Consider the following 25468-nt stretch of genomic DNA (forward strand, 5'->3'; position numbering starts at 1 on the left):
GACTCCACTGTCCATATTTGGACATTGAAGTCAGTGACTTCTCCTGGAAGGGGGGAATGGGTGCAACCTACAGGGGGCTGTGTGGCATCACCTACAGGGGACTTGGTGGCATCACCTACAGGGGACTTGGTGGCATCACCTACAGGGGGCTTGGTGGCACCACCTACAGGGAGCTTGGTGGCACCACCTACAGGGGGCTGGGTGGCATCACCTACAGGGGGCTGGGTGGCATCACCTACAGGGGGCTGGGTGGCATCGCCTACAGGGGGCTGGGTGGCATCGCCTACAGGGGGCAGGGTGGCATCGCCTACAGGGGGCATGGTGGCATCGCCTACAGGATACAGGGTGGCATCGCCTGCAGGGGGCTGGGTGGCATCGCCTACAGGGGGCTGGGTGGCATCACCTACAGGGGGCAGGGTGGCTTCGCCTGCAAGGGGCTGTGTGGCATCGCCTGCAGGGGGCTGTGTGGCATCGCCTACAGGGGGCAGGGTGGCATCGCCTACAGGTGGCTGTGTGGCATCGCCTACAGGTGGCTGTGTGGCATCACCTACAGGGGGCTGGGTGGCATCACCTACAGGGGGCTGGGTGGCATCACCTACAGGGGGCTGGGTGGCATCACCTACAGGGGACTTGGTAGCATCACCTACATGGGACTTGGTGTCATCACCTACAGGGGACTTGGTGTCATCACCTACAGGGGACTTGGTGGCATCACCTACAGGGGGCTGTGTGGCATCACCTACAGAGGGCTGTGTGGCATCACCAACAGGGGGCTGTGTGGCATCACCAACAGGGGGCTGTGTGGCATCACCAACAGGGGGCTGTGTGGCATTACCTACCAGGGGGGCTGTGGCATTATCTACAAAGGGCTGTGTGTGGCAAAAAATGTAAATGAAATTCATCCGATTTTAAAACGGACAGGGAAAAAAACGGATGCAAATCGGGTCCAAATCGGCCGGTAAAAACGGCAACTCGGCCCGGAACGGATGCAAACCGGATCCAAACCGGCCGGGAAAATCGGCCAAAAACGGCCGATTTTCCCGGCCGACACTCGGACCCTGTCGTGTGAATGAGGCCTTAGTGTATGGTGGTATTATTCTGTCAGTGTATGGTGGTATTACTCAGTTACTGTATGGTGGTATTATTCAGTCACTGTATGGTGGTATTATTTAGTCACTGTATGGTGGTATTATTTAGTCACTGTATGGAGGTATTATTCAGTCAGTGAATGGTGGTATTATTCAGTTACTGCATGGTAGTATTATATAGTCACTGTATGGAGGTATTATTCAGTCAGTGTATGGTGGTATTATTCAGTTACTGTATGGTGGTATTATTCAGTCACTGTATGGTGGTATTATTTAGTCACTGTATGGTGGTATTATTTAGTCACTGTATGGAGGTATTATTCAGTCACTGTATGGAGATATTATTCAGTTACTGCATGGTAGTATTATATAGTCACTGTATGGTGGTATTATTCAGTGACTGTATGGTGGTATTATTTAGTCACTGTATGGTGGTATTATTTAGTCACTGTATGGAGGTATTATTCAGTCAGTGTATGGTGGTATTATTCAGTTACTGCATGGTAGTATTATATAGTCACTGTATGGAGGTATTATTCAGTCAGTGTATTGTGGTATTATTCAGTTACTATATGGTGGTATTATTCAATTACTGCATGCACACCTTACCCAGCCGCCTTGCACGACAGACCCCATGAATGCCTCCACAGTATAATGCCTCCCATAGCTGACCCCACAGTATAATGCCCCATAGCTGCCCCTACACGGTATAATGCCCCCCTATCTGCCCACACACAGCATAATGCCCCCATAGCTGCCCACACAGTGTAATGCCCCATAGATGCCACCACTCAGTATAATGCCCCCCATAGCTGCCTCCACAGTATCATACCCCCCATGGCTGCCCCCACAGTATATTGCGACCCATAGCTGTCTCATACAATATAATGCCCCCATAGAATATAATGCACTCAATACAATATAATGCCCCATACAGTATAATGCCCCCTATTGCCGCCACATACAGTATAATGCCCCCATACAGTATAATGACACCCATAGCTGCCCCATGCACTATAATGTCCAATATAGTATAATGCCCCACAGCTGTCCCATACAGTATCATGCCCCCCATTGCTGCCACATACAGTATAAAGCCCCCATAGCTGTCCAATACAGTATAATGCCCCCATACAGTATAGTGCCCCCATACAGTATAATGCCCACCATAGCTGCCACATACAGTATATTGCCCCCATACAGTATTTTAAGCCCCCTTTTAGCTGCCCCATACAGTATAATGCCCCCAATAGCTATCCCATACAGTATAATGCCCTCCATATAGTAAAATGCCCCCTTAGCTGTCCTATACAGTATAATGCCCCCATACAGTATAATGCGCTCCATTGCTGCCACATACAGTATAATGCCTCTATACAGTATAATGCCCCCTATAGCTGCTCCGTACAGTATACTGCCCCCATACGGTATAATGCCCCCTATAGCTGCCCCATTCAGTATAATTCCCCCATACACTATAGTGCCCTACATAGCTGCCACATACAGTATAATGCCCTATACAGTATAATGCCCCCTATATCTGCACAGTACAGTATAATGCCCCCCATAGCTGTCCCATACAATATAATGCCCCATACAGTATAATTCCCCCCTTAGCTGTCCTATACAGTATAATGCCCCCATACATTATTATGCCCTCCATTACTGCTACATACAGTATAATGCCCCCATACAGTATAATGCCCCCTATAGCTGCCCCATACAGTATAATGCTCCCTATACAGTAAAATGCCCTCCATAGCTGTCACATACAGTATAATGCCCCCCTTAGCTGTCCTATACAGTATAATGCCCCCATACAGTATAATGCCCCCTTTAGCTGTCCTATACAGTATAATGCCCCACACAGTATAATGCCCCCCTTAGCTGTCCTATACAGTACAATGCCCCCATACAGTATAATGCATCCTATAGCTGCCCCACACAGTATAATGCTCCCCATACAGTATAATGCCCTCTATAGCTGCCACATACAAAATAATGCCCACATACAGTAAAATGCCACCTTTAGCTGTCCTATACAGTATAATGCTCCCTATACATTATAATGCCCCCTTAGAAGTCCCATACAGTATAATGCCCCCCATACAGTATAATGCATCCTCAGCTGTCCTATACAGTATAATGCCCCCATACAGTATAATGCCCCATATAGCTGCCCCATAGATTATAATGCCCCCATAGCTGTTCCATACAGTATAATGCCCCCCATATAGTATGATGCCCCCTCAGCAGCTACCATATGAGCCCCCCTCCCATACCCAGTATAATGCCCCCATATGTACATACCTAATAGAAAAATAATAACATAATTACTTACCTATCCCCATTCCCACGATGGGTGGAGAATCCTTCTCCTCCGGTCTGTGCTGTGAGTGACTCACTACATCGCGCCTGCCTGCGCCGAGCCGCTCGTGGCACAGTGAATACTGGAGCAGGACTCCAGCATTGCACTGAACTGTATTTGCGTCCTGAGGACGCAAATACAGTTGGAAGAGCGGTCAGCACTGGGTGGCAACGGGGCCCTGCGGGCTCCACAGGCTTGGGGGCCCGGTCGCAGCTGCGACCGATGCGATCTCTATAGCTACGCCACTATACAGATACATATATAGGCACTTAGACACACACACACGCACGCACGCACGCACACACACACGCACGCACACACACACGCACGCACACACACACACACACACACAAAGACACACAAAGACACACATACCCACATACAGGAATTTATACACACACAAACACTCAGACTCACAAACAAATGGAGGCACAAACAACAGACAGACTGAGCACTCACATCTCCTTCCTCACAGGCTTCTTGCAGGTCGGGCTATGGGCAGAGCTAACTGTGCCTCGGACACCACATCCTTGCCAAATATGATAGATGATTTTTTTGGTAGGTTTCAGTTTTGTTATTCTAACTGGATTTGTATTTTCTCTTCCAGGCCATCAGGATATGGAGATGATCCTTTTTGGATTACCCATGAGGAAATACCGTAAGTCTGTAGAACAAAAAGGATTATATTTTTCCTGTCAAAATGACGGACACTTCGGCGGAGCCCAGCTGACCCATTAAAAGTCAATGGCGTCTGCAGGGCACCACTGGTATTCTTAGTGCAATAGATCCAGCATGGTGGTATTATTCAGTCACTACATGGTGGTATTATTCAGTCACTGTATGGTGGTATTATTAAGTCACTCTATGGTGGTATTATTTAGTCACTGTACGGTAGTATTATATAGTCACTGTATGGTGGTATTATTCAGTCACTGTATGGTGGTATTATTCAGTCACTGCATGGTGGTATTATTAAGTCACTCTATGGTGGTATTATTTAGTCACTGTACGGTGGTATTATTCAGTCACTCTATGGTGGTATTATTAAGTCACTCTATGGTGGTATTATTTAGTCACTGTACGGTGGTATTATTCAGTCACTGTATGGTGGTATTATTCAGTCACTGTATGGTGGTATTATTCAGTCAGTGTATGGTGGTATTATTCAGTAACTGTATGGTGGTATTATTTAGTCACTGTATGGTGGTATTATTTAGTCACTGTATGGAGGTATTATTTAGTCACTGTATTATTCAGTCACTGTATGGTGGTATTATTCAGTCACTGAATGGTGGTATTATTCAGTCACTCTATGGTGGTATTATTCAGTCACTGTATGGAGGTATTATTCAGTTACTGTATGGAGTTATTATTCATTTACTGTTTGGAGCTATTATTCAGTCACTGTATGGTGTTATTATTCAGTCACTGTATGGAGGTATTATTTAGTCACTGTATGGAGGTATTATTCAGTCACTGTATGGAGGTATTATTTAGTCACTGTATGGAGGTATTATTTAGTCACTGTATTATTCAGTCACTGTATGGTGGTATTATTCAGTCACTGAATGGTGGTATTATTCAGTCACTCTATGGTGGTATTATTCAGTCACTGTATGGAGGTATTATTCAGTTAGGCGGAATTCACACGACAGGGTTGCCCACACACAGCATAATGCCCCCATAGCTGCCCACACAGTGTAATGCCCCATAGATGCCACCACACAGTATAATGCTCCCCATAGCTGCCTCCACAGTATCATACCCCCCATGGCTGCCCCCACAGTATATTGCGACCCATAGCTGCCCCATACAATATAATGCCCCCATAGAGTATAATGCACTCCATACAATATAATGCCCCATACAGTATAATGCCCCCTATTGCCGCCACATACAGTATAATGCCACCATACAGTATAATGACACCCATAGCTGCCCCATGCACTATAATGTCCAATATAGTATAATGCCCCATAGCTGTCCCATACAGTATCATGCCCCCCATTGCTGCCACATAGAGTATAAAGCCCCCATAGCTGCCACATACAGTATAATGCCCCCCTTAGCTGTCCTATACAGTATAATGCCCCCATACAGTATAATGCCCCCTTAGCTGTCCTATACAGTATAATGCCCCACACAGTATAATGCCCCCCTTAGCTGTCCTATACAGTACAATGCCCCCATACAGTATAATGCATCCTATAGCTGCCCCACACAGTATAATGCTGTGTATGTAAGTGTTTTACTGTGTGTTTACTAGTGTATGTAAACCTACTACACTGTGTATTAGCTCAAAAAATGGCGACACACAGTGTAGGAGGTTTGACCGTTCAATCCCCTCGTTTCTCCCGGCACTAGCCAGGATAAAGGAGGGGGGATTCTGAGAGCTCACTAGAGCGAGTGAGTTTTCTCAAATTTTGCAGCATAAAGCAATGTGGTCGCTTTACCACATGCAATGCTGCAATTTTGGGAATTGCTCCATCTAGTGACCACCTCTGGGAAATATTATAAATTAGAATCTAATTTATAATATTTCCTGACTCGTGAAAAAAATTAAAAAAAATTAGAACAATGTTTAATCACCTATACACTAATTGTTTAACTAAAAAAAAACAACATTTTTTTCTAGCGTCACATTCCCTTTAACAGAGGCAGAGTGAAAGCAGACCTCGGGGCCTTTATTAGGGCCCTGGGCTGCCATTACAACCATCAGCACCCTACGATCGCGTTGTGGGAGGAAGACGAGGTGTCGGACGGGGCCGCTCCCTCTCTTTAAACTTTTTTTTTTACCGCAGCATTTGACGGTTTACACGGCCAGGAACATTGCGATCGCTGTTCCTGGCCGTTAGTACTGGGTGTCAACTGTAATACACAGCTGATACCCACAGCATATGGAGTGGGCTCAGCGCGTGAGCCCACTCCATACATCACCTTCAGCCCCACGACGTGCTATTACGTTGTGCTGCGCAAAGGGGTTAATACCCTAGACCACAAAGGAAGTTACCCCTTCACTACCTGGAATTTAACATTCGATCCCCTATTCTTAGAATATTTGATCTGTGTGGGTCTGACCGGGGTCTAATCTGCACAGAAACGGCCCTGTACATATGAGTATGGCTATGCCTTACAGGAAGGAGATGCCTTGAGCTGTAGTACCAGGCACAGTAGATCATATGGACGAGCCCCTGTGCCTGAGTAAACAGTAAACCATATGCAACGTTCCTGATAAGGACGGCTGTACTTGATAGAGCCGATGTCCCTCGATTGGTGGTAGTTTTAAAGTTTGGGGCTCCACGAATCAAACTGTAATGACGTAACTGTATGGTGATGTGGGGGTATTATTCAGTTAGTGTATGGTGGTATTCACTGTATGGGGGTATTATTCAGTCACAGAAAGCAGTAGGCATTGATAGTAATGAAAAATGCTTTTGCCTCCTGGGGTGTGGAGGCTTTATGAAAAAATGTTCTAGACACAACCCTGTTTTTATGTAGGATCCCTTTTGACATCACCACTCACGTTTTCCCATCAGGCAATCAAAGCCCAGGGAAAATATACCATATATAAAAGCTGCAATCTGATTGGTTGCTATGAGAAACTCCTCCTCCTTGTATCGACTGTTTCGTATATTATAACAGAGAACAATAGTATATTTTATATTCCTTTCAAGAACAATTATGTGTAATATTGGTATTTTTTTTTATTTCTTAAACAGTTGGAGGAAGAAAGTTGAGGAGACGGAGGTGTATTTCTGGTAATTATCTTATTGAATAATGAGCCTATTTCTCTAGTGTTGGATATAGGAATCTTCCATGTAGATGATATATGAGTAATCCCGGGGTGAGTGCTAATATGTCTACATAAAGGACGATAATACGGTATCATCTATGGGAATATATATATATATAGATTCCACTATTTAAGTGTGTTTATCTAGGAGAGACATATTATACTAGTATAGAAAGCTCGTTACACGGGTTTGCTAGTAAAAGGAATGATAAGTATTTATAATTGTGCTCTTTGAGAACGACGTTCTTCATTACAGGGTCGTCTTACTTCAGGGTTTTGCCTTCTTAACGCCTTGTTTTGGGAAGTGGTTTCTCGTTGTTCCTGGCGTTCCTCTGCACTCATAGTTGCTCTTCTTATTCTCTGAGCCAAATATATATATATATGATGATTATCAGCATTGTGCCTTTTATAAGTGAGCATGATCACACGTAGCAGCTGAGGGACAATCCTGATAATCAATATATATTATTGGATAACTCTAATGTAAAGAATTGTGTCCTGGTATTTTTTTGGGGATATGGGAATTGCATGCACAGTAATTCCTTAATTACTCCTAAAAATAAGAAAATCTTGAATCAAATCAAAAATGATTGACAAAAATACAGATAATGTAGATGTTACATGCAGTCCTATGTAACACCACAGATAACACAGTGATAACTTTCTGAGTACAGATAATGTAGTAGTGTCACCTGCAGTCCTATGTAACACCACAGATAACACACTGTGATAACTCTTAGTACAGATAATGTAGTAGATGTCACCTGCAGTCCTATGTAACACCACAGATAACACACAGTGATAACTCTCTGATTACAGATAATGTAGTAGATATCACCTGCAGTCCTATGTAACACCACAGATAACACACAGTCATAACTCTGAACACAGATAATGTAGTAGATGCACACACAGAAATATATACACTTACAGATACAGGGGCGTAGCTAAAGGGCCCTGGAGCAAAAATTCAGCTTGGACCCCCTACTCCTTCCTAACAGCACCAGACCCCTGCGCACACCTTACCCAGCCGCCTTGCACGACAGACCCCATGAATGCCTCCACAGTATAATGCCTCCCATAGCTGACCCCACAGTATAATGCCCCATAGCTGTCCCCACACGGTATAATGCCCCCATAACTGCCCACACACAGCATAATGCCCCCATAGCTGCCCACACAGTGTAATGCCCCATAGCTGCCACATACAGTATAATGCTCCCCATAGCTGCCTCCACAGTATCATGCCCCCCTTAGCTGTCCTATACAGTATTGCGACCCATAGCTGCCCCATACAATGTAATGCCCCCCCATAGAGTATAATGCACTCCATACAATATAATGCCCTATACAGTATAAAGCCCCCTATTGCCGCCACATACAGTATAATGCCCCCATACAGTATAATGACACCCATAGCTGCCCCATGCACTATAATGTCCAATATAGTATAATGCCCCATAGCTGTCCCATACAGTATCATGCCCCCCATTGCTGCCACATACAGTATAAAGCCCCCATAGCTGTCCCATACAGTATAATGCCCCCATACAGTATAGTGCCCCCATACAGTATAATGCCCACCATAGCTGCCACATACAGTATATTGCCCCCATACAGTATTTTAAGCCCCCTTATAGCTGCCCCATACAGTATAATGCCCCCAATAGCTATCCAATACAGTATAATGCCCTCCATATAGTAAAATGCCTACTTAGCTGTCCTATACAGTATAATGCCCCCATACAGTATAATGCCCTCCATTTCTGCCACATACAGTATAATGCCCCCATACAGTATAATGCCCCCTATAGCTGCTCCGTACAGTATATTGCCCTCATACGGTATAATGCCCCCTATAGCTGCCCCATTCAGTATAATTCCCCCATACACTATAGTGCCCTACATAGCTGCCACATACAGTATAATGCCCTATACAGTGTAATGCCCCCTATATATGCACAGTACAGTATAATGCCCCCATAGCTGTCCCATACAATATAATGCCCCATACAGTATAATTCCCCCCTTAGCTGTCCTATACAGTATAATGCCCCCATACAGTATTATGCCCTCCATTACTGCCACATACAGTATAATGCCCCCATACAGTATAATGCCCCCTATAGCTGCCCCATACAGTATAATGCTCCCCATACAGTAGAATGCCCTCCATAGCTGCCACATACAGTATAATGCCCCCCTTAGCTGTCCTATAAGGTATAATGCCCCCATACAGTATAATGCCCCCCTTAGCTGTCCTATACAGTATAATGCCCCACACAGTATAATGCCCCCCTTAGCTGTCCTATACAGTACAATGCCCCCATACAGTATAATGCATCCTATAGCTGCCCCACACAGTATAATGCTCCCCATACAGTATAATGCCCTCTATAGCTGCCGCATACAAAATAATGCCCACATACAGTAAAATGTCACCTTTAGCTGTCCTATACAGTATAATGCCCCCCATACATTATAATGCCCCCTTAGAAGTCCCATATAGTATAATGCCCCCCATACAGTATAATGCCCCCTCAGCTGTCCTATACAGTATAATGCCCCATATAGCTGCCCCATAGATTATAATGCCCCCATAGCTGTTCCATACAGTATAATGCCCCCCATATAGTATGATGCCCCCTCAGCAGCTACCATATGAGCCCCCCTCCCATACCCAGTATAATGCCCCCATATGTACATACCTAATAGAAAAAAACAAAATTACTTACCTATCCCCATTCCCACGATGGGTGGAGAATCCTTCTCCTCCGGTCTGTGCTGTGAGTGACTCACTACATCGCGCCTGCCTGCGCCGAGCCGCTCGCGGCACAGTGAATACTGGAGCAGGACTCCAGCATTGCACTGAACTGTATTTGCGTCCTGAGTTCGCAAATACAGTTGGAAGAGCGGTCAGCACTGGGTGGCAACGGGGCCCTGCGGGCTCCACAGGCTTGGGGGCCCGGTCGCAACTGCGACCGATGCGATATCTATAGCTACGCCACTATACAGATACATATATAGGCACTCAGACACACACACACACACACACACACACACACACACACTCACACAAACAAAGACACACATACCCACATACTGGAATTTATACACACACAAACACTCAGACTCACAGACAAATGGAGGCACAAACAACAGACAGACTGAGCACTCACATCTCTTTCCTCACAGGCTTCTTGCAGGTCGGGCTGTGGGCAGAGCTAACTGTGCCTAGGACACCACATCCTTGCCAAATATGTAGATGATTTTTTTGGTAGGTTTCAGTTTTGTTATTCTAACTGGATTTGTATTTTCTCTTCCAGGCCATCAGAATTTGGAGATGATCCTTTTTGGATTACCATTGAGGGAATACCGTAAGTCTGTAGAACAAAAAGGATTATATTTTTCCTGTCAAAATGACGGACACTTCGGCGGAGCCCAGCTGACCCATTAAAAGTCAATGGCGTCTGCAGGGCACCACTGGTATTCTTAGTGCAATAGATCCAGCATGGTGGTATTATTCAGTCACTACATGGTGGTATTATTCAGTCACTGCATGGTGGTATTATTAAGTCACTCTATGGTGGTATTATTTAGTCACTGTACGGTGGTATTATTCAGTCACTGTATGGTGGTATTATTCAGTCACTGTATGGTGGTATTATTCAGTAACTGTATGGTGGTATTATTTAGTCACTGTATGGTGGTATTATTCAGTCAGTGAATGGTGGTATTCAGTCACTGTATGGAGGTATTATTCAAATTCTGTATGGAGGTATTATTCATTGGCTGTATGGAGGTATTATTCATTGACTGTATGGAGCTACTATACAGTCACTGTATGGTGGTATTATTCAGTTACTGTATGGAGTTATTATTCATTTACTGTTTGGAGCTATTATTCAGTCACTGTATGGTGGTATTATTCAGTCAGTGTATGGTGGTATTATTCAGTCACTGTATGGAGGTATTATTTAGTCACTGTATGGAGGTATTATTTAGTCACTGTATGGTGGTATTATTCAGTCACTGTATGGTGGTATTATTCAGTCACTCTATGGAGGTATTATTCAGTCACTGTATGGACGTATTATTCAGTTAGGCGGAATTCACACGACAGGGTTTCCCGGCCGGGTGCCGGCCGTTCATAAATCGGCCGGCACCCAGCTGCATTAGGAACAATAGAACCCTAATGGGGCTATTTACACGACCAATTTTTTGACGGCCGGGAAAACCGGCCGTCAAAAAATGGGACATTCCCTATTTTCGGCCGGGTACCCGGCCGCCCGGCTCCCATAGAAGTCTATGGGGCCAGGTAATACACGGCCATCACCGGAATATGTCCTGAGTGATGGCCGAGTCTACCGTCGCTCGCGCACTCTCTCTCCTCCTCCTCACAGTGCAGAGTGCATGTGAGGAGGAGGAGGGTCTTTTTTTGCTCCCTGTAGGAGTCGAAATCCCCAATCCCCGACCGGGGATTGGGGATTCCGCTACAGGAGAAGTGCGTGACTACACTGTCCATATATGGACACAGCGAAGTCACTCACTTCTGCAGCGGAATCCCCCGACTCTATGGCCGGGGATGCCGCTACAGGAGAAGTAAGTGACTACACTGTCCATATATGGACACAGCGATGTCACTCACTTCTGCAGCGGAATCCCCGACTCTATGGCCGGGGATGCCGCTACAGGAGAAGTAAGTGACTACACTGTCCATATATGGACACAGCGATGTCACTCACTTCTGCAGCTGAATCCCCGACTCTATGGCCGGGGATTCCACTACAGGAGAAGTGAGTGACTACACTGTCCATATATGGACACAACAATGTCACTCACTTCTGCAGCTGAATCCCCGACTCTATGGTCGGGGATTCCTCTACAGGAGAAGTGAGTGACTACACTGTCCATATATGGACACAGCGATGTCACTCACTTCTGCAGCGGAATCCCCGACTCTATGGCCGGGGATTCCGCTACAGGAGAAGTGAGTGACTACACTGTCCATATATGGACAGTGACGTCACTCACTTCTGAAGCGGAATTCCCGACCTGTGGCAGGGAATTCCTCTCCAGGAGAAGTCAGTGACTCCACTGTCCATATATGGACATTGAAGTCAGTGACTTCTCCTGGAAGGGGGGGATGGGTGCAACCTACATGGGCTGTGTGGCATCACCTACAGGGGACTTGGTGGCATCACCTACAGGGGGCTTGGTGGCATCACCTACAGGGGGCTGGGTGGCGCCACCTACAGGGGGCTGGGTTGCATCGCCTACAGGGGGCTGGGTGGCATCGCCTACAGGGGGCTGGGTGGCATCGCCTACAGGGGGCAGGGTGGCATCACCTACAGGAGGCAGGGTGGCATCGCCTGCAGGTGGCTGGGTGGCATCACCTACAGGGGACAGGGTGGCATCGCATACAGGGGGCAGGGTGGCATCGCCTGCAAGGGGCTGTGTGGCATCGCCTGCAGGGGGCTGTGTGGCATCGCCTGCAGGGGGCTGTGTGGCATCCCCTACAGGTGGCTGTGTGGCATCCCCTACAGGTGGCTGTGTGGTATCGCCTACAGGTGGCTGGGTGGCATCACCTACAGGGGGCTGTGTGGCATCACCTACAGGGGCTGGGTGGCATCACCTACAGGGGGCTGGGTGGCATCACCTACAGGGGACTTGGTGGCATCACCTACAGGGGACTTGGTGGCATCACCTACAGGGGACTTGGTGGCATCACCTACAGGGGACTTGGTGGCATTACCTACAGGGGGCTGTGTGGCATCACCTACAGGGGGCTGTGTGGCATGACCTACAGAGGGCTGTGTGGCATCACCAACAGGGGGCTGTGTGGCATCACCAACAGGGGGCTGTGTGGCATTACCTACAAGGGGCTGGGTGGCATTACCTACCAGGGGGGCTGTGGCATTATCTACAAAGGGCTGTGTGTGGCAAAAAATTGAAATTAAATTCATCCGATTTTAAAACGGACAGGGAAAAAAACTGATGCAAATCGGGTCCAAATCGGCCGGTAAAAACGGCAACTCGGCCCGGAACGGATGCAAACCGGATGCAAACCGGCCGGGAAAATCGGCCAAAAACGGCCGATTTTCCCGGCCGACACTCGGACCCTGTCGTGTGAATGAGGCCTTAGTGTATGGTGGTATTATTCTGTCAGTGTCTGCAGCTATTATTCAGTCAGTGTATGGTGTTATTATTCAGTTACTGTATGGTGGTATTATTCAGTCACTGTATGGTGGTATTATTTAGTCACTGTATGGTGGTATTATTTAGTCACTGTATGGAGGTATTATTCAGTCAGTGTATGGTGGTATTATTCAGTTACTGCATGGTAGTATTATATAGTCACTGTATGGAGGTATTATTCAGTCAGTGTATGGTGGTATTATTCAGTTACTATATGGTGGTATTATTCAATTACTGCATGCACACCTTACCCAGCCGCCTTGCACGACAGACCCCATGAATGCCTCCACAGTATAATGCCTCCCATAGCTGACCCCACAGTATAATGCCCCATAACTGCCCCTACATGGTATAATGCCCCCATAACTGCCCACACACAGCATAATTGCCCCATAGCTGCCCACACAGTGTAATGCCCCATAGATGCCACCACTCAGTATAATGCCCCCCATAGCTGCCTCCACAGCATTATACCCCCATGGCTGCCCCACAGTATATTGCGACCCATAGCTGCCCCATAAAATATAATGCCCCCATAGAGTATAATGCACTCCATACAATATAATGCCCCATACAGTATAATGCCCCCTATTGCCGCCACATACAGTATAATGCCACCATACAGTATAATGACACCCATAGCTGTCCCATGCACTATAATGTCCAATATAGTATAATGCCCCATAGCTGTCCCATACAGTATCATGCCCCCCATTGCTGCCACATACAGTATAAAGCCCCCATAGCTGCCACATACAGTATAATGCCCCCCTTAGCTGTCCTATACAGTATAATGCCCCCATACAGTATAATGCCCCCCTTAGCTGTCCTATACAGTATAATGCCCCACACAGTATAATGCCCCCCTTAGCTGTCCTATACAGTACAATGCCCCCATACAGTATAATGCATCTCATAGCTGCCCCACACAGTATAATGCTGTGTATGTAAGTGTTTTACTGTGTGTTTACTAGTGTATGTAAACCTACTACACTGTGTGTTAGCTCAAAAAATGGCGACACACAGTGTAGGAGGTTTGACCGTTCAATCCCCTCGTTTCTCTCGGCACTAGCCAGGATAAAGGAGGGGGGATTCTGAGAGCTCACTAGAGCGAGTGAGTTTTCTCAAATTTTGCAGCATAAAGCAATGTGGTTGCTTTACCACATGCAATGCTGCAATTTTGGGAATTGCTCCATCTAGTGACCAGCACTGGGAAATATTATAAATTAGAATTAAATTTATAATATTTCCTGACTCGTGAAAAAAATTAAAAAAATTAGAACAATGTTTAATCACCTATACACTAATTGTTTAACTTAAAAAAAAACAACATCTTTTTCTAGCGTCACATTCCCTTTAACAGAGGCAGAGTGAAAGCAGACCTCGGGGCCTTTATTAGGGCCCTGGGCTGCCATTACAACCATCAGCACCCTACGATCGCGTTGTGGGAGGAAGACGAGGTCTCGGACGGGGCCGCTCCCTCTCTTTAAACTTTTTTTTTTACCGCAGCATTTGACGGTTTACACGGCCAGGAACATTGCGATCGCTGTTCCTGGCCGTTAGTACTGGGTGTCAACTGTAATACACAGCTGATACCCACAGCATATGGAGTGGGCTCAGCGCGTGAGCCCCCTCGATACATCACCTTCAGCCCCACGACGTGCTATTACGTTGTGCTGCGCAAAGGGGTTAATACCCTAGACCACAAAGGAAGTTACCCCTTCACTACCTGGAATTTAACATTCGATCCCCTATTCTTAGAATGTTTGATCTGTGTGGGTCTGACCGGGGTCTAATCTGCACAGAAACGGCCCTGTACATATGAGTATGGCTATGCCTTACAGGAAGGAGATGCCTTGAGCTGTAGTACCAGGCACAGTAGATCATATGGATGAGCCCCTGTGCCTGAGTAAACAGTAAACCATATGCAACGTTCCTGATAAGGACGGCTGTACTTGATAGAGCCGATGTCCCTCGATGGGTGGTAGTTTTAAAGTTTGGGGCTCCACGAATCAAACTGTAATGACATAACTGTATGGTGATGTGGGGGTATTATTCAGTTAGTGTATGGTGGTATTCACTGTATGGGGGTATTATTCAGTCACAGAAAGCAGTAGGCATTGATAGTAATGAAAAATGCTTTTGCCTCCTGGGGTGTGGAGGCTTTATGAAAAAATGTTCTAGACACAACCCTGTTTTTATGTAGGATCCCTTTTGACATCACCACTCACGTTTTCCCATCAGGCAATCAAAGCCCAGGGAAAATATACCATATATAAAAGCTGCAAGCTGATTGGTTGCTATGAGAAACTCCTCCTCCTTGTATCGACTGTTTCGTATATTATAACAGAGAACAATAGTATATTTTATATTCCTTTCAAGAACAATTATGTGTAATATTGGTATTTTTTTTATTTCTTAAACAGTTGGAGGAAGAAAGTTGAGGAGACGGAGGTGTATTTCTGGTAATTATCTTATTGAATAATGAGCCTATTTCTCTAGTGTTGGATATAGGAATCTTCCATGTAGATGATATATGAGTAATCCCGGGGTGAGTGCTAATATGTCTACATAAAGGAGGATAATACGGTATCATCTATGGGAATATATATATATATAGATTCCATTATTTAAGTGTGTTTATCTAGGAGAGACATATTATACTAGTATAGAAAGCTCGTTACACGGGTTTGCTAGTAAAAGGAATGATAAGTATTTATAATTGTGCTCTTTGAGAACGACGTTCTTCATTACAGGGTCGTCTTACTTCAGGGTTTTGCCTTCTTAACGCCTTGTTTTGGGAAGTGGTTTCTCGTTGTTCCTGGCGTTCCTCTGCACTCATAGTTGCTCTTCTTATTCTCTGAGCCAAATATATATATATATATGATGATTATCAGCATTGTGCCTTTTATAAGTGAGCATGATCACACGTAGCAGCTGAGGGACAATCCTGATAATCAATATATATTATTGGATAACTCTAATGTAAAGAATTGTGTCCTGGTATTTTTTTTGAGATATGGGAATTGCATGCACAGTAATTCCTTAATTACTCCTAAAAATAAGAAAATCTTGAATCAAATCAAAAATGATTGACAAAAATCTAGATTTTATTTTTTGGGAAAAATCAACCAGCTCTACACCCAGTGATAACTCTGAGTACAGATAATGTAGATGTTACATGCAGTCCTATGTAACACCACAGTTAACACAGTGATAACTTTCTGAGTACAGATAATGTAGTAGTGTCACCTGCAGTCCTATGTAACACCACATATAACACACTATGATAACTCTTAGTACAGATAATGTAGTAGATGTCACCTGCAGTCCTATGTAACACCACAGATAACACACAGTGATAACTCTCTGAGTACAGATAATGTAGTAGATATCACCTGCAGTCCTATGTAACACCACAGATAACACACAGTCATAAATCTGAACACAGATAATGTAGTAGATGCACACACAGAAATATATACACTTACAGATACAGGGGCGTAGCTAAAGGGCCCTGGAGCAAAAATTCAGCTTGGACCCCCTACTCCTTCCTAACAGCACCAGACCCCTGCGCACACCTTACCCAGCCGCCTTGCACGACAGACCCCATGAATGCCTCCACAGTATAATGCCTCCCATAGCTGACCCCACAGTATAATGCCCCATAGCTGTCCCCACACGGTATAATGCCCCCATAACTGCCCACACACAGCATAATGCCCCCATAGCTGCCCACACAGTGTAATGCCCCATAGATGCCACCACACAGTATAATGCTCCCCATAGCTGCCTCCACAGTATCATGCCCCCCCATGGCTGCCCCCACAGTATATTGCGACCCATAGCTGCCCCATACAATATAATGCCCCCCATAGAGTATAATGCACTCCATACAATATAATGCCCTATACAGTATAAAGCCCCCTATTGCCGCCACATACAGTATAATGCCCCCATACAGTATAATGACACCCATAGCTGCCCTATGCACTATAATGTCCAATATAGTATAATGCCCCATAGCTGTCCCATACAGTATCATGCCCCCCATTGCTGCCACATACAGTATAAAGCCCCCATAGCTGTCCCATACAGTATAATGCCCCCATACAGTATAGTGCCCCCATACAGTATAATGCCCACCATAGCTGCCACATACAGTATATTGCCCCCATACAGTATTTTAAGCCCCCTTATTAATGCCCCATACAGTATAATGCCCCCAATAGCTATCCCATACAGTATAATGCCCTCCATATAGTAAAATGCCCCCTTAGCTGTCCTATGCAGTATAATGCCCCCATACAGTATAATGCCCTCCATTGCTGCCACATACAGTATAATGCCCCCATACAGTATAATGCCCCCTATAGCTGCTCCGTACAGTATATTGCCCCCATACGGTATAATGCCCCCTATAGCTGCCCCATTCAGTATAATTCCCCCATACACTATAGTGCCCTACATAGCTGCCACATACAGTATAATGCCCTATACAGTATAATGCCCCCTATATCTGCACAGTACAGTATAATGCCCCCCATAGCTGTCCCATACAATATAATGCCCCATACAGTATAATTCCCCCCTTAGCTGTCCTATACAGTATAATGCCCCCATACAGTATTATGCCCTACATTACTGCCACATACAGTATAATGCCCCCATACAGTATAATGCCCCCTATAGCTGCCCCATTTAGTATAATGCTCCCCATACAGTAGAATGCCCTCCATAGCTGCCACATACAGTATAATGCCCCCTTAGCTGTCCTATACAGTATAATGCCCCCATACAGTATAATGCCCCCCTTAGCTGTCCTATACAGTATAATGCCCCACACAGTATAATGCCCCCCTTAGCTGTCCTATACAGTACAATGCCCCCATACAGTATAATGCATCCTATAGCTGCCCCACACAGTATAATGCTCCCCATACAGTATAATGCCCTCTATAGCTGCCACATACAAAATAATGCCCACATACAGTAAAATGCCACCTTTAGCTGTCCTATACAGTATAATGCCCCCCATACATTATAATACCCCCTTAGAAGTCCCATACAGTATAATGCCCCCCATACAGTATAATGCCCCCTCAGCTGTCCTATACAGTATAATGCCCCCATACAGTATAATGCCCCATATAGCTGCCCCATAGATTATAATGCCCCCCATAGCTGTTCCATACAGTATAATGCCCCCCATATAGTATGATGCCCCCTCAGCAGCTACCATATGAGCCCCCCTCCCATACCAAGTATAATGCCCCCATATGTACATACCTAATAGAAAAAAACATAATAACTGACCTATCCCCATTCCCACGATGGGTGGAGAATCCTTCTCCTCCGGTCTGTGCTGTGAGTGACTCACTACATCGCGCCTGCCTGCGCCGAGCCGCTCGCGGCACAGTGAATACTGGAGCAGGACTCCAGCATTGCACTGAACTGTATTTGCGTCCTGAGGACGCAAATACAGTTGGAAGAGCGGTCAGCACTGGGTGGCAACGGGGCCCTGCGGGCTCCACAGGCTTGGAGGCCCGGTCGCAGCTGCGCCCGATGCGATCTCTATAGCTACGCCACTATACAGATACATATATAGGCACTTAGACACACACACACACACACACACACACACACACATACCCACATACTGGAATTTATACACACACAAACACTCAGACTCACAGACAAATGGAGGCACAAACAACAGACAGACTGAGCACTCACATCTCTTTCCTCACAGGCTTCTTGCAGGTCGGGCTGTGGGCAGAGCTAACTGTGCCTCGGACACCACATCCTTGCCAAATATGATAGATGATTTTTTTGGTAGGTTTCAGTTTTGTTATTCTAACTGGATTTGTATTTTCTCTTCCAGGCCATCAGAATTTGGAGATTATCCTTTTTGGATTACCATTGAGGAAATGTAAGTCTGTACAACAAAAAGGATTATATTTTTCCTGTCAAAATGACAGACACTTCGGCGGAGCCCACCTGACCCATTAAAAGTCAATGGCGTCTGCAGGGCACCAGTGGTATTCTTAGTGCAATAGATCCAGCATGGTGGTATTATTCAGTCACTACATGGTGGTATTATTCAGTCACTGCATGGTGGTATTATTAAGTCACTCTATGGTGGTATTATTTAGTCACTGTACGGTGGTATTATTCAGTCACTGTATGGTGGTATTATTCAGTCACTGTATGGTGGTATTATTCAGTCACTGTATGGTGGTATTATTTAGTCACTGTACGGTGGTATTATTCAGTCACTGTATGGTGGTATTATTCAGTCACTGTATGGTGGTATTATTCAGTCACTGTATGGTGGTATTATTCAGTCACTGTATGGTGGTATTATTCAGTAACTGTATGGTGGTATTATTTAGTCACTGTATGGTGGTATTATTCAGTCAGTGTATGGTGGTATTATTCAGTAACTGTATGGTGGTATTATTTAGTCACTGTATGGTGGTATTATTTAGTCACTGTATGGTGGTATTATTCAGTCAGTGAATGGTGGTATTCAGTCACTGTATGGAGGTATTATTCAAATACTGTATGGAGGTATTATTCATTGGCTGTATGGAGGTATTATTCATTGACTGTATGGAGCTACTATACAGTCACTGTATGGTGGTATTATTCAGTTACTGTATGGAGTTATTATTCATTTACTGTTTGGAGCTATTATTCAGTCACTGTATGGTGGTATTATTCAGTCAGTGTATGGTGGTATTATTCAGTCACTGTATGGAGGTATTATTCAGTCACTGAATGGTGGTATTATTCAGTCACTCTATGGTGGTATTATTCAGTCACTGTATGGAGGTATTATTCAGTTAGGCGGAATTCACACGACAGGGTTTCCCGGCCGGGTGCCGGCCGTTCATAAATCGGCCGGCACCCGGCTGCATTAGGAACAATAGAACCCTAATGGGGCTATTTACACGACCAATTTTTTGACGGCCGGCAAAACCGGCCGTCAAAAGATGGGGCATGCCCTATTTTCGGCCGGGTACCCGGCCGCCCGGCTCCCATAGAAGTCTATGGGGCCGGGTAATACACGCCCATCACCGGAATATGTCCTGAGTGATGGCCGGGTCTACCGTCGCTCGCGCACTCTCTCTCCTCCTCCACACAGTGCAGTGTGCATGTGAGGAGGAGGAGGGTCTTTTTTTGCACCCTGTAGGAGTCGAAATCCCCAATCCCCGACCGGGGATTGGGGGTTCCGCTACAGGAGAAGTGCGTGACTACACTGTCCATATATGGACACAGCGAAGTCACTCACTTCTGCAGCGGAATCCCCCGACTCTATGGTCGGGGATGCCGCTACAAGAGAAGTAAGTGACTACACTGTCCATATATGGACACAGCGATGTCACTCAATTCTGCAGCGGAATCCCCGACTCTATGGCCGGGGATGCCGCTACAGGAGAAGTAAGTAACTACACTGTCCATATATGGACACAGCGATGTCACTCACTTCTGCAGCTGAATCCCCGACTCTATGGCCGGGGATTCCGCTACAGGAGAAGTGAGTGACTACACTGTCCATATATGGACACAGCGATGTCACTCACTTCTGCAGCGGAATCCCCGACTCTATGGCCAGGGATTCCGCTACAGGAGAAGTGAGTGACTACACTGTCCATATATGGACACAGCGATGTCACTCACTTCTGCAGCGGAATCCCCGACTCTATGGCCGGGGATTCCGCTACAGGAGAAGTGAGTGACTACACTGTCCATAGATGGACAGTGACGTCTCTCACTTCTGAAGCAGAATTCCCGACCTGTGGCAGGGAATTCCTCTCCAGGAGAAGTCAGTGACTCCACTGTCCATATATGGACATTGAAGTCAGTGACTTCTCCTGGAAGGGGGGGATGGGTGCAACCTACAGGGGGCTGTGTGGCATCACCTACATGGGACTTGGTGGCATCACCTACAGGAGGCTTGGTGGCACCACCTACAGGGGGCCTGGTGGCACCACCTACAGGGGGCTGGGTGGCATCACCTACAGGGGGCTGGGTGGCATCCCCTACAGGGGGCTGGGTGGCATCGCCTACAGGGGGCTGGGTGTCATCGCCTACAGGGGGCAGGGTGGCATCGCCTACAGGAGGCAGGGTGGCATCGCCTGCAGGGGGCTGGGTGGCATCGCCTAAAGTGGGCTGTGTGGCATCACCTACAGGGGGCAGGGTGGCATCACCTACAGGGGGCAGGGTGGCATCGCCTGCAAGGGTCTGTGTGGCATCGCCTGCATAGGGCTGTGTGGCATCGCCTGCAGAGGGCAGGGTGGCATCGCCTACAGGTGGCTGTGTGGCATTGCCTACAGGGGGCTGGGTGGCATCACCTACAGGGGGCTGGGTGGCATCACCTACAGGGGACTTGGTGGCATCACCTACAGGGGACTTGGTGGCATCACCTACAGGGGACTTGGTGTCATCACCTACAGGGGACTTGGTGGCATCACCTACAGGGGACTTGGTGGCAATACCTACAGGGGGCTGTGTGGCATCACCTACAGCGGGCTGTGTGGCATCACCTACAGAGGGCTGTGTGGCATCACCAACAGGGGGCTGTGTGGCATCACCAACCGGGGGCTGTGTGGCATTACCTACAGGGGGCTGTGTGGCATTACCTACAGGGGGCTGTGTGGCATTACCTACAGGGGGCTGGGTGGCATTTATCTATCAGGGGGGCTGTGGCATTATCTACAAAGGGCTGTGTGTGGCAAAAAATGTAAATAAAATTCATCCGATTTTAAAACGGACAGGGAAAAAAACGGATGCAAATCGGGTCCATATCGGCCGGTAAAAACGGCAACTCGGCCCGGAACGGATGCAAACCGGATGCAAACCGGCCGGGAAAATCGGCCAAAAACGGCCGATTTTCCCGGCCGACACTCGGACCCTGTCGTGTGAATGAGGCCTTAGTGTATGGTGGTATTATTCTGTCAGTGTCTGCAGCTATTATTCAGTCAGTGTATGGTGGTATTATTCAGTTACTGTATAGTGGTATTATTCAGTCACTGTATGGTGGTATTATTTAGTCACTGTATGGTGGTATTATTTAGTCACTGTATGGAGGTATTATTCAGTCAGTGAATGGTGGTATTATTCAGTTACTGCATGGTAGTATTATATAGTCACTGTATGGAGGTATTATTCAGTCAGTGTATGGTGGTATTATTCAGTTACTGTATGGTGGTATTATTCAGTCACTGTATGGTGGTATTATTTAGTCACTGTATGGTGGTATTATTTAGTCACTGTATGGAGGTATTATTCAGTCAGTGAATGGTGGTATTATTCAGTTACTGCATGGTAGTATTATATAGTCACTGTATGGAGGTATTATTCAGTCAGTGTATGGTGGTATTATTCAATTACTGTATGGTGGTATTATTCAGTCACTGTATGGTGGTATTATTTAGTCACTGTATGGTGGTATTATTTAGTCACTGTATGGAGGTATTATTCAGTCAGTGTATGGTGGTATTATTCAGTTACTGCATGGTAGTATTATATAGTCACTGTATGGAGGTATTATTCAGTCAGTGTATGGTGGTATTATTCAGCTACTATATGGTGGTATTATTTAATTACTGCATGCACACCTTACCCAGCCGCCTTGCACGACAGACCCCATGAATGCCTCCACAGTATAATGCCTCCCATAGCTGACCCCACAGTATAATGCCCCATAGCTGCCCCTACACGGTATAATGCCCCCATAACTGCCCACACACAGCATAATGCCCCCATAGCCGCCCACACAGTGTAATGCCCCATAGATGCCACCACTCAGTATAATGCCCCCCATAGCTACCTCCACAGTATCATACCCCCCATGGCTGCCCCCACAGTATATTGCGACCCATAGCTGCCCCATACAATATAATGCCCCCATAGAGTATAATGCACTCCATACAATATAATGCCCCATACAGTATAATGCCCCCTATTGCCGCCACATACAGTATAATGCCCCCATACAGTATAATGACACCCATAGCTGCCCCATGCACTATAATGTCCAATATAGTATAATGCCCCATAGCTGTCCCATACAGTATCATGCCCCCCATTGCTGCCACATACAGTATAAAGCCCCCATAGCTGTCCCATACAGTATAATGCCCCCATACAGTATAGTGCCCCCATACAGTATAATGCCCACCATAGCTGCCACATACAGTATATTGCCCCCATACAGTATTTTAAGCCCCCTTATAGCTGCCCCATACAGTATAAAGCCCCCAATAGCTATCCCATACAGTATAATGCCCTCCATATAGTAAAATGCCCCTTAGCTGTCCTATACAGTATAATGCCCCCATACAGTATAATGCCCTCCATTGCTGCCACATACAGTATAATGCCCCCATACAGTATAATGCCCCCTATAGCTGCTTCGTACAGTATATTGCCCCTATAGCTGCCCCATTCAGTATAATTCCCCCATACACTATAGTGCCCTACATAGCTGCCACATACAGTATAATGCCCTATACAGTATAATGCCCCTATATCTGCACAGTACAGTATAATGCCCCCCATAGCAGTCCCATACAATATAATGCCCCATACAGTATAATTCCCCCCTTAGCTGTCCTATACAGTATAATGCCCCCATACAGTATTATGCCCTCCATTACTGCCACATACAGTATAATGCCCCCATACAGTATAATGCCCCCTATAGCTGCCCCATACAGTATAATGCTCCCCATACAGTAGAATGCCCTCCATAGCTGCCACATACAGTATAATGCCCCCCTTAGCTGTCCTATACAGTATAATGCCCCACACAGTATAATGCCCCCCTTAGCTGTCTTATACAGTACAATGCCCCAATACAGTATAATGCATCCTATAGCTGCCCCACACAGTATAATGCTCCCCATACAGTATAATGCCCTCTATAGCTGCCACATACAAAATAATGCCCACATACAGTAAAATGCCACCTTTAGCTGTCCTATACAGTATAATGCCCCCCATACATTATAATACCCCCTTAGAAGTCCCATACAGTATAATGCCCCCCATACAGTATAATGCCCCCTCAGCTGTCCTATACAGTATAATGCCCCCATACAGTATAATGCCCCATATAGCTGCCCCATAGATTATAATGCCCCCCATAGCTGTTCCATACAGTATAATGCCCCCCATATAGTATGATGCCCCCTCAGCAGCTACCATATGAGCCCCCCTCCCATACCCAGTATAATGCCCCCATATGTACATACCTAATAGAAAAATAATAACATAATTACTTACCTATCCCCATTCCCACGATGGGTGGAGAATCCTTCTCCTCCGGTCTGTGCTGTGAGTGACTCACTACATCGCGCCTGCCTGCGCCGAGCCGCTCGCGGCACAGTGAATACTGGAGCAGGACTCCAGCATTGCACTGAACTGTATTTGCGTCCTGAGGACGCAAATACAGTTGGAAGAGCGGTCAGCACTGGGTGGCAACGGGGCCCTGCGGGCTCCACAGGCTTGGGGGCCCGGTCGCAGCTGCGACCGATGCGATCTCTATAGCTACGCCACTATACAGATACATATATAGGCACTTAGGCACACACACACACACACACACACACACACACACACACACATACCCACATACTGGAATTTATACACACACAAACACTCAGACTCACAGACAAATGGAGGCACAAACAACAGATAGACTGAGCACTCACATCTCCTTCCTCACAGGCTTCTTGCAGGTCGGGCTGTGGGCAAAGCTAACTGTGCCTCGGACACCACATCCTTGCCAAATATGATAGATGATTTTTTTGGTAGGTTTCAGTTTTGTTATTCTAAATGGATTTGTATTTTCTCTTCCAGGCCATCAGGATATGAAGATGATCCTTTTTGGATTACCCATGAGGAAATACCGTAAGTCTGTAGAACAAAAAGGATTATATTTTTCCTGTCAAAATAAGGTACACTTCTGCGGAGCCCAGCTGACCCATTAAAAGTCAATGGCGTCTGCAG

The 25468-nt window shown here is 46.2% G+C and overlaps 2 protein-coding genes across 2 annotated transcripts in view; both read left to right on the forward strand.

Annotated features, from left to right (window-relative positions):
* Positions 1-25468, forward strand: part of LOC142759129 (UBX domain-containing protein 2A-like) — a 162166-nt gene that overhangs the window by 69118 nt on the left and 67580 nt on the right. The gene's annotated exons all lie outside the window — the stretch shown is intronic.
* Positions 1-25468, forward strand: part of LOC142758978 (uncharacterized) — an 89099-nt gene that overhangs the window by 23243 nt on the left and 40388 nt on the right. Inside the window, exons 2-3 of the mRNA XM_075860750.1 lie at positions 10576-10626; positions 19332-19379. Of these exons, the coding sequence (XP_075716865.1) occupies positions 10576-10626; positions 19332-19379 (99 nt within the window). The remainder of the gene's footprint in view (positions 1-10575; positions 10627-19331; positions 19380-25468) is intronic.

The sequence above is a fragment of the Rhinoderma darwinii genome, chromosome 4 (genome assembly GCF_050947455.1).
Source record: "Rhinoderma darwinii isolate aRhiDar2 chromosome 4, aRhiDar2.hap1, whole genome shotgun sequence".
Classification (NCBI taxonomy): Eukaryota; Metazoa; Chordata; class Amphibia; order Anura; family Rhinodermatidae; genus Rhinoderma; species Rhinoderma darwinii.